This window comes from Micropterus salmoides, unplaced genomic scaffold, assembly GCF_014851395.1.
Source record: "Micropterus salmoides isolate LMB-PRFRI ecotype aquatic unplaced genomic scaffold, ASM1485139v1 Ms_hic_scaffold_4, whole genome shotgun sequence".
Taxonomy (NCBI): domain Eukaryota; kingdom Metazoa; phylum Chordata; class Actinopteri; order Centrarchiformes; family Centrarchidae; genus Micropterus; species Micropterus salmoides.
The window spans coordinates 10442970-10453435 of NW_024043372.1; the positions used below are offsets into that span (position 1 = coordinate 10442970).

Genomic DNA, 10466 nt, shown 5'->3' on the forward strand with positions numbered 1-10466 from the left:
CCCCCTTGTGGACTCACGTTTAATCCTTCATTTACTCGCAAAGTATGCAGGCAAGTATGTGAACAATGCTGCCTGTCTACGCCTACGCATTGTTAAAAAGCAAGTCGGGGGCTATAGGTTGTTTTAACTCCTATCTGTCTTTACTCCTATGAGCTTATCCTACAATAGCTCCACTGCCAGTGGCATTTTTCCATGCCTCTTAAAACGGCAATTTTGAACTCCGTTTCCTGGCTGTACCTATGTTTTGGAAATCACATGACCTACATCATCTGTAACCGTCATTTGATGCGTTTGAGATGTGCGAACTTTGCGCAGCCACAGAAAACCAACTGCGGCCTCCCGACTAGCCACCTGCAGCCGCCTTGCTCCCGCAAGTTTTTAATGTCATGTGACATAGTGACGTTTTGCAGCACCGGAGAAAGGCGGACATAATTTCTAACCAGCATGCCTTATGTTAAGTGTAGCATGCATCACATTAAGTCAGTGCTGCGCAGCGCCGCATGAAGTCAAATGCACCTTTTATCATGTGTCTACGTTGTACGGGTGCTAGAGGCTGTGCTTATGACCCACATTAGCCCAAAGCTGCTAGCTGGAAGTGATTTTCAACAAAATCCTAAGCCAAATGCTAGTACTTCTGTTTCTACTTCTACAGCTGGAAATATAACAACAGAATTAGAGCAGATCCAGCAGGTCCAACAATGTCATCAGTTATTGTAGAAATCTGTGTCATAAGACGTTATCACATTTTCTCCACAACCTTTACACCTCAGAGTGGAAAAACTGTGGAGAATTTTCTTATGTTTCTATTCATAACAGATTCAGAGCCTCTGGTCCTCCTCCACTGAGAGGATGTTTACACATCACTCTCTGTGTGTGTGTGTGTGTGTGTGTGTGTGTGTGTCATCCGGGTTGAGCAGAGTCATGCATTTTTCCATTACCCTCATCAAATCAATGTTAAACACTCTTCCTCTATCTACTGTCCCTGAACAACCATAGTGTGTGTGTGTGTGTGTGTGTGTGTGTGTGTGTGTTACCAAAATGCCTGATCAATAAGCAGATAGGCTATTTGATCAGTAAAAACTGGGACAACCAGTCTGCCTTATGTGGTTTCCAGATAAACTGCTTCTGATTCAAATCAGTTTTTTATTTCACAGCAGCTCAACTTAATTTCTGTTTACTTCTTCTACTTCTAAAAATAAAGAATTTTATAACTTTGGTCTCTTTTCCTGCGCCATCAACAGGGTGACATTTGTAGCTTTGAGTGAAATGCCTCAACAATTGGATGGATTACCATGAAATTTGATACAGACATTCATGTCCCCCTCAGGATGAGTGTAATAACTTCCATCTAGTGCCATTATCAGTATCAATACTTTGATATATGAGTTAATACTTGCAAAACTAATGACATTCCTGTCAGACTCAGCTCTACTATGTGTCTATTTCCAGTTAGCAAATATTAGGATGCAAACATGCTTAACTAAGACAGTGATCATTACCTGTTTAACATCAGCATGTTAGCATGCTGTTAGCATTTAGCACAGCTTCACAGAGCCGCTAGCATGGCTGTAGACTTTTAGACTGTATTCAGAATTGCACACTAACATACTATTCATAATAAAAGCCTTTGCACTCCAAAACTGTATTATTGTGTGTGTTATGTTTTTCGTTACAGACAGAAACCTTGCACACTGGATGTGATGCATTTCATTAATCTATTTGCTTAAAAAGTCATGATACAAGATAAAATAAGAGTCGTCAGCAGTGAGGATGATTTTGTGGCTTGGTGCTGTCTCTCCGTCTCCTGCTCCCTCTCTGTCTGTGTTGCTGTCCTCATCCTCTATTTCACCCTCCTCCTTGTCATCATCATCCACCTGAATATTATCATCAGACCTGTTGAAAGCAGCTTTCTGAGTTGTGAAATGAAAATCAAACCGGTTCTGAAAATTTTAATGATGGACGAAATTTTTGGAGTCAGTGTCTGATTGACACAACGTGAGTTTGTATTTATTTTCACGTGAGTACTGTATGTTGTGTGTTCTGTGTGTACTAGATAAGCAAAAATCTCTGAGTATGCGCTGTGAGCTAACTGAATACTAAACCGCCCCAAATTTGATACAGTCACATGACTGTCCTGCTTGCTTGAGTACTTCAGTGCAAACAGTCTGCAGTAAATACTGACTGAGTATGTAGTAGGCAGTATGTTGACATGCTATTTCGAATACAGTCTTGATCAAATGTAGCTTCCAGACAAAAAACATTCTTACATTTGGCCAATAACACAGCCAATCAGGATTTGTACGGTTCCCATCAGACAGGGACTGTATGCAGCCTGAGAGGCTAAACTCGGGGCATAAAAGGAAAATTAAAAGACACTGGCCCATCCATCAGCCAAACGCTCTGCCTGTTTTCTGTCAACCCCACAGAGGTGTCATCAGGCAACCCTGTCGTCATGACGACGGCTCAGTAAACCGCCTCTGCTTCAACTGTGGCTAACGGTAACCATAGGTCACCACAGCAACAGTAAACATCCAGGAGGCCCGGGGTTGATGTGGCGATCTGAGAGGGTGTTTATGTGAAGTGGAACATAGAGGTTTTCTCCCTGCAGCTCCTACAGGAAAGAGATTATAACCAGAGAAATAAAAAAAATGTGAAGATCAAATAATAATTAAAAAAAATTAAGTAATCTTAATCTAATAAAAACTATCTGATAAAAACAAAAGGATATATAAGACAAAATGAAGGCAATACTTAAAAATGCATTTACATGATCAAAAATAAATAAGATAAAGAACAATTTACTGTTCACGAAGCCCTGCCCCCCTTAGTTACTGTTACTACACCTGTCAAGCTTTTCATTCTCACACTGCACATGTCCAATTTACAATAAAAGGGTAAACAATCAAAATTCAAAAGTAATTTGACAAATGATGGACAGAAGTTAAGAAAAGCTGCTTCCATTTTCTAGCTAACAACTGTTAATTTTACTGACAGTAACAGGCAGTTAGCCTTAACTCTGCTCTAAACCCCATCTTAAACAGGTCTTTTTGTAATGTAACCTGTCTCCTGACAAAACAATGTAGTTATCCAAAAATATGCTACTTTTGGAAGTAACTTTAAGCGACTTCTATATGTAGTAAGCTAGTTACCTGTTAATGTGTCCCTGACAAACATAACAATTGTCACTTTGGATAAAAGTGTCAGCTAAATGAATAAATGTAATGTAAAGTTAGTAGCTTACGTTAGAGCAGATATACACACAGTTTAATCCATTATAGTTTTGAAGGGAACCAGCACATCACTAATCCATTACTTGTGTTTTTGGGTGGAACAAGCTAAAAAAAGACCCATGTGTCCAAACTCTTTGATTTTTACTACAGCCCCGTGAACACCACTATAACATATTGAGAAATCCAAAGACTGAAAGACCTGTTGTGCCTAGTGATGGTTGCTAAACTATGCGTGGACAATCGCTATTTTGAGTAGGGGTTTTCTGAGCGGTCGGTTGGGACTGACTTTTGAATCATCTTCACGTAAATGATAAAAACAAACAATTAAAAAAAAAAAATTTTTATTGAGGAATGTTCCTTTAAGACTTTATTCTGCACAGTGTTGAACTGAAAACAGTAGAAACCGCAGAAGAACAGCACAGTGGACTCAGTGGAAACTACAGGACATCCTGACTGGTCACCTGTTCATACACAGACACACACACACACACACACACACTGAACACTCATCCAACCTTTAACCCGACAGTGATGATCCTTTACAGTCAGTCTGAAGTTTTAAATTTAGGTCATCCAGAGTAAAAGTCACAAATATTAGAAGACCAAATGGTCAAACAGGACAATGAGTTGCTCACAGTGATCACAGCGACTTACAGTATGTAACTGTCCACTGATTCAGTTTGCTGCTGACTTGCTAAGAATGAAAATCACTGCAGACACCATCGTCCACGGTATCACAACCAAAGGGAACTTCAACGAGTCAAAGAAAGTCCAGCCTGATGCTCCTGGTAGGCACATGTCCTCAGAGGACAGCCAGGTCGTGGCAGCTCTTGGACCGCACTTTGACTGCCATGCGCTGGTTGTTGCGTGCTACCAGCCGGTCCAGCAAGCGCCGAGCCTTCTGGGTAAGGCTCTCTTTGCGTTTGTAGATTGAGCGTCGGCGCTGGACGGCCTCGCTGCCGTCCCGACGGAGGCGGATCTGTCGGACCACGCCTTCGAACAGCTCGGCCACATTGTGCTGCAGAGGTGCCGACGTCTCAATGAACTTACAGTCAAACACCACAGCACAGGCTCGGCCCTCTGTGAAAAAAAGACATACAAAAAGTGAATACATTATTATAATAGCATCAGTCAGTCGTTACCTGTAATTCATTTGTTGTATATTGGTATGTGTATGTATGTATCCCCGGTGACCTGTGACCCCAACCTTCCACAGCAACTTCTCTGGATCGGACCAGGTCACTCTTGTTGCCCACAAGGATGATGGGAATGTTTTCGGCCTGGCGGATGCGTCGCAGTGTGATACGGAGCTCAGAGGCAGAGTCAAAGCTGGAGCGGTCGGTGACGGAGTAGACGATGACATAAGCACTCCCGACCTTCAGATATTCATCCTGTGAGAAATCGTCCTCCCCCTCCTGAAAGGAAGGGAGACATGGAACTGAATTCAGCAGTCAGAAAAACACTGTGAAGTCACAGCATTATGAACGGTGATGCCAACAAAAACAAATAAACTATAAATCTTTAAACTGAACTGATTTTTGGAGTCAGCAAAGTGATTTGTGATTTCCATCTCTCAACCTCAGAGGTCAACCAAAAGGTTCGAACTGTCATATACTGAAAGTATTTCCCTAGTGTCCCTTAAACTGCTGCTGTTCCACAATAAAAGTCTCTCTAGAAGGCATTTATTGTGAAGGAGCAAGTTTACCTTAATCACACAGCAACCGTGCAAGCTCATTAATAGTGATCCACATAAATTTTATTGTCAGTGGTCGGCATGTGCATTGCCTGACACTCACTATTTTTAAATAATTTAACTTGTATGTAAAGAAAGAGCATAAACTTATAGGTTTTGTAACAGTATTTTGTAAAATGTGCCTTTTCATAAGGTTTTTCCAATTGAAAATACCAACAAAAGTTCTCCTTCTAAATGGCATTTTTGTGATGTCAATATTTATAACACGAATCATATGTAGTAAGTAGGAGGTGCTTTTGTAGCATTGATCTATTATCTGAAACATAACCTGTCCCTGAGCAGTTTAGCCTTTCAGCATAAGTTACCATGGTGAAGTACCCCAGTAAGAAGTGAACCACCATCGTAGGACTGAAAACCCAGGGTTAATCCTGAAGTTACCTTGCTAACCTCAAATCCTGCTTCAAAGTAGTGGCCCAGGTCCTGTTGCAGGATGCCGTGTACCCATAATCCTTTGCTCGAAAGTGACATCTAATGCGCCACAACTGTACTTCATCAACACATACAAACAATGTACCAGTTTATCGTTCTCCCAGGTATCCATGACGATTAGTGTGGTTTCTTCTCCATCTACTGTCAGTGTCCGCTCATATGTGTCCTCTGAGACAAACAATAAACAACAAGAGTAACAATGTGCAGTCACGCTAGCAGCCCTGTGAGGCTGTACAGTGGTGCTTTGAGCTAAACGCTAAAGTCAGCATGCTAACATGCTCACAATAACAATGTTAGCATGCTGATGTTTAGCAGGAAAAATGTTTGCAATTAGTTCATCATCCAGTTTAGCATGTGATAATGCTGGGAATGAAACCAACATATTGATACGTTTAAAACCTGATAATAGTGCTACATGAAAAGTCATGGGAGTTAATATAGTTATAAATTTCATGGCACTTCATGGTAATCTGTCCCACAGTTGTTGAGAGATTTCAGTCTGGACCAAAGTAGTGGACCGATATCACCAGAGACATGACGTGAGCAACAACCTGGCAAACAAGATTGACAAGTATTAATAAGTTGAATTAACAACCGCAACAAGAACAATAAATACATGTAAAACTAAAGCAGAGTGTAACAAGACACAGAGCTCAGTCAGCCTTCAAACTAACAGCAGACAGGCTCTGCCCACCATGTCAGACTTTCATGGATCAATACAGGTTGTCAATTATGGCCTTAGGCCAATGGCACATGACACAGGAGCGGATCGATGATGTCAGGTCAGTCAGGCTTGTGATGTCAGAAAGTCAGAAACTGAGCACTGATCTCCTGAGGACTGAGCTGGAGTATGAAAGCTACAACACAACAATAAAACATAGAAGACTGATGGTGTACTCCAGTTACTCAGTCTGTCAGAAGAACAGAAGGTCAAAGGTCAAGGTGGATATTGTTATCTTTGGACAGAGCCAGACTAGCTGCTTCCCCTCATTTCCAGTCTTTATGCTAAGATAAGCTAAGTTGCCGGCCTATGTCAGTAGCTTCATATTTTCTGTACTCGAGAGAGTGGTTTTAATCTTCTCATCTAACTCTTGGCAAGAAAGCAAGTAAGTGCATTTCCCGAAGTGCCACACTTGTCTTTAATACATCCTATCAGGTTGCTCCCCTGCTAGCTTGACCAGCAACTAAACAAAATCTCCTTTAGCCAAGAAACCCTATAGACCACCAAGAAACATTTGTAAAGAAGAAGATACATAGTTTAACATCAAACTTATATTGAAGCATAGTCATGAAAAGAAGACAAGATTGACTCGTTTATAGCTGTTCTCTTCCAATGCGATATTAATTATTTCCTCTGCATGTTTGCATCATTTCCTATCCATGCATGATATCTGAATAATCCCTGCCAGAAATGATGGAAACCAGTGTTATGAGGAACAAATGCAGAATGCAAATATATCAAACAGCTGCTACAACAAAGAGCTGCTGCTAAAAGGATCAACAAGAAAACATACCAAATATTGTCTTTGTTTAAAGGGGACATATGTTTTTTGGCTTTTCCCTTTCCTTTATTGAGTTATATATCTTTTTTGTGCATGTAATGTTTGCAAAGTGAAAAAGCCCAAAGTCCACCCCAAAGGGAGTTCCCATCTCCCACAGAAAACACTGCTCCTGAACTACTTGAAAACTGCTCGATTGTAGTCCAGCCTTTACTTCCAAACTTACCTGCGTCACTATGTAACAGGTGTCATTATGCTCGACTAGCGGCTAGTGTGGCAAGGCCTTGAACTAAATATGAAATTTAAATAACGTTAGATACCCTCCGGGCAGTTAATGGACATAAAGTTGTTACTGTGACGTAGAGACAGTGTACAGTTATAACATTATGTATGATAGATAAATTTGATACAAATAAATAACTTTCCACTCTAAAATGTCTTGATCCAGTCTAGGTTGCGAAGCTGCTCCAGGCTCGGGCTCGAACATGTATGGCTGAACTGAAGCTGTGGTTAACGGCTGAAGAGGCTTTGTCAGGACCCACCCTACTCTCCTTCTGTGTGTTCAGAACAGGAGGAAATCTGAGGTTTTGGCTCACAATGATTTCTTTTAAATACTTTTACCTCATTATTTGAAGCTTTGGCCATGTTTAACATGAACATACAACATTGTAGATAAGTCATAAAATATGGAAAAGCATAAAAGGTCTCCTTTAACAGTTACAGATAACTAGATACACTGATCAGACAATGAAACGTAACAGCCCACCTCCAGGTTGTTCATCTTTCTCTGTGATCCCGGCAAAGATTCCTGCAAGGCTGGTCTTTCCTACGCCATGATCGCCTAGCAACACTACTCTGTAAACACAATCCAAGTCGCTCTGTGAATCGTCCTCCGAGTCTGAACTCCACTGGGCGCGATAGTGGAGGGACTTGTCTCCAGGGTGGTAGGACGCCGACTTTCCCAAAGGAGGATGACTGCGCTGGGGACAGGGTTGCTCAGGGTCGGGCTGGATACTGCCGGGGAACCGGTGGTCCCGAGTCCAGGATGGGTGCTGGTAGAAGTGGGCTGGAGGAATCGGGGTGCTGCCTCGCCGCTGCAGGGGCGACTTCTCTCTCTGGGTGTTGAGGGTCATGTTGCTAAGGTAAAGGTGGAGGATTCAGGTTTAAAATAAAATCTGGTTCACTATGGTCTTTAAGATTCTTAAAAGGTCTTTTGATTGACATTCAAAATGACCAAAGCACTTTGCTGTGACATAGCGAGCAAGTTGAATAGCTGAAACATAATGCTGCTGTTTTAGTTTTCTCTCCATATTCTAAGACAGAGGTCACCAACCGTTTACAAGCAAAGATCACTTCTGCGGATCTGCAGCAGTTTAACTTCTGACCTTGCTGCAGTGTTATAGAAGTGTACTCCAGGCTGTGTCAGTGTGAGCTCTCCTGATTTTCTTCCTAGTTTAAGGGTCAAAACTTGACCCTAAATATGTTGACATAAAACACTTCCAAAAAGAAGTTATGTTGGCGACAATTTCATTGTGAAGAAGACTAAATTCTGATCTTACAGGAACATGAGTATGAAATCTCAAGCCTGGCAACACAACCACAGGGGAGTACCAGTATAGAAAATGTATTATATTTCACAAATTTGAGTCTGTAGCTGCTTGTAGGATTATGTGCTGCTCTTCATTCTACTCACCTCGCACAAACTATGCTCTCTTGCATGTTTTTTTTTTGTGAAACTGTTTTTGTTTTGTTTTGTTTTTATTATAGTTGATTTCCATTCTGTCTTAACATCTTGATAGGGGTATGTGGTCGGGAGCAGAGAGAACTACTTCAGGGGCGTGGGGTACACCTCAACCAGAAATACGGTATGTTCACTGGTACCGGCTCAGATTACTAACTATTCAATAACTAGCTAGCTGATGAAGGACTAATTGACAGAGATACCAGCATGCTGTGGCCAGGTATGTTTGAATTCCACTACAAATGAATTCCACTATAACCTGATAAAAACAGGGTACTACACAAAATGGTTGCAACGTAGAGTTAAGATAAACCTTAAAATGTAAACACTTCTGAGCAGGTTAATGTCATTCCTTATTACGAGTTGTCATGAAAAGAGTTGATGGGAGAGACTTATGATAGAAAAGCCAGAGGCTGTTTATCCCGATATTTACATTGGGAGCACATTTCCTGTGACAGACTACACCCCTGTACATTTAGTATGATACTGAGCATGCTTAATATTGTGTTGTAAAGTTACTGTTACTTGGATTAGACAAGGTAACAGTGTGATTTTATGCTAGTTCACACATTATTTTTAAATAAAAAAGGTCTGTTAGCTCATTTACAATGAACAATATATACTGGGACGAGCAGTTGAAATTACTGTAGGTTTTGTGTAATTTACTAACTCAAAAAGTGATATATACATGTAATTTGGAACACGCCTTGCTCCATTCCCAGGTCAAATCCTGGTTACTAGAAGACCTCTAGAATGCATAAGACAGCAAAGACACACGAACAAACTTCTACAATAAATAATTCAAGTATTTAAAGGTGCCAAGTATAACAGTCAGTGATATTGAGGGCGAGTCTGACCAGGTCAGAGCTCCTATTAGTGAACAAGTTACTGTAACTTATTTCGGGTGAACAGAAAGAACTTTTTAAAATCCTGCAAAATTACTGTTCATCACCAGTAATTATATATAAAATTTCTGTTTATTCACCCACAACATACCTACAAGCAGTCAGAAGGTCAAAAGTCAAATGCCACAGGTCTCTCATGTAAAATGTCAAATGACTGCTACTTAGCTAGTTGACAGGAGTTAACAAACTACATCTGGTGAAGATCAACCAGAACCTCTTTACAAACAAAGCAGAAGAAATGTATGTTTTCACATTTCCAAAGTACACATGTCTCTTTCTATAACTTTAACAAATGTAAAATTTGTTTCACATGTGATATTAAATGTGAAATGTCTGTTTTCGAATGTTAAATAATAATGTGTTAAAACTAAATATTTTTGTAAGCGACAGCTGAAAAACTCAATATGCAAAAATAACATGTAATAGATAGAGTAACTTACCGGACACCCCATGAACAGTCTGGTTTCCGTCCAACCACAGTAAACAGCAGAAGTGAACTGAACCCTGTCTCTCTTTCTTTGTCTGTGTAACAGTACCCCGGTGCCACAGTAACCCGCCTGGGAAAAAAAGTTCCACAACAGCGTTAAAAATTCAGCAGTGGAATCACAGAGTTATCTGCCTCCCTCTGTGTGTGTGTGTCAGAGCGACAGTAGAGGAGAGACAGATAACTGAGGAGGGAGTGTGTGTGTGTGTGTGTGTTATTTTATCAGCTTGGAGGGTGAGCTGGCTTAGGAAACATTTTACCACTTCCTGTTTCACCCAAAAGACACAATTTGGCTTCATGAAACAGTTCAGTCAGACATGTTTACATATAAAACATTACATGATAAAACATTTTTTCTGGGGCTGAAGTCAGATTAAGGATGAGCTTTGTAGTCATCAGCATAAACCCCCAAAATACAGACAACT

At 40.7% G+C, this 10466-nt stretch overlaps 1 protein-coding gene across 1 annotated transcript; it reads right to left on the reverse strand.

Moving 5' to 3' along the window:
- Nucleotides 1-3557: 3557 nt before the first annotated feature.
- rem1 (RAS (RAD and GEM)-like GTP-binding 1) lies at nt 3558-10241 on the reverse strand. The gene is made up of 5 exons (XM_038697657.1): nt 9998-10241; nt 7678-8048; nt 5498-5580; nt 4438-4645; nt 3558-4310 (listed from the first exon to the last, which is right to left on the reverse strand). Exons 2-5 carry the CDS (start codon nt 8042-8044, stop codon nt 4033-4035), a joined length of 936 nt encoding a protein of 311 aa, XP_038553585.1. The 5' UTR covers nt 8045-8048; nt 9998-10241; the 3' UTR covers nt 3558-4032.
- Between the last annotated feature and the right edge of the window lie 225 nt (nt 10242-10466).

Excerpts from the sequence above, each read along its gene's own strand:
- rem1 (XM_038697657.1), bottom strand. The coding sequence starts at position 8,044 with ATGACCCTCAACACCCAGAGAGAGAAGTCGCCCCTGCAGCGGCGAGGC. Across the intron at positions 5,581-7,677 it reads GAAAGATGAACAACCTGGAG|AGGACACATATGAGCGGACA; the intron begins GTGGGCTGTTAC and ends TGTTTGTCTCAG. Across the intron at positions 4,311-4,437 it reads CAGAGAAGTTGCTGTGGAAG|AGGGCCGAGCCTGTGCTGTG; the intron begins GTTGGGGTCACA and ends TTTTTTTCACAG.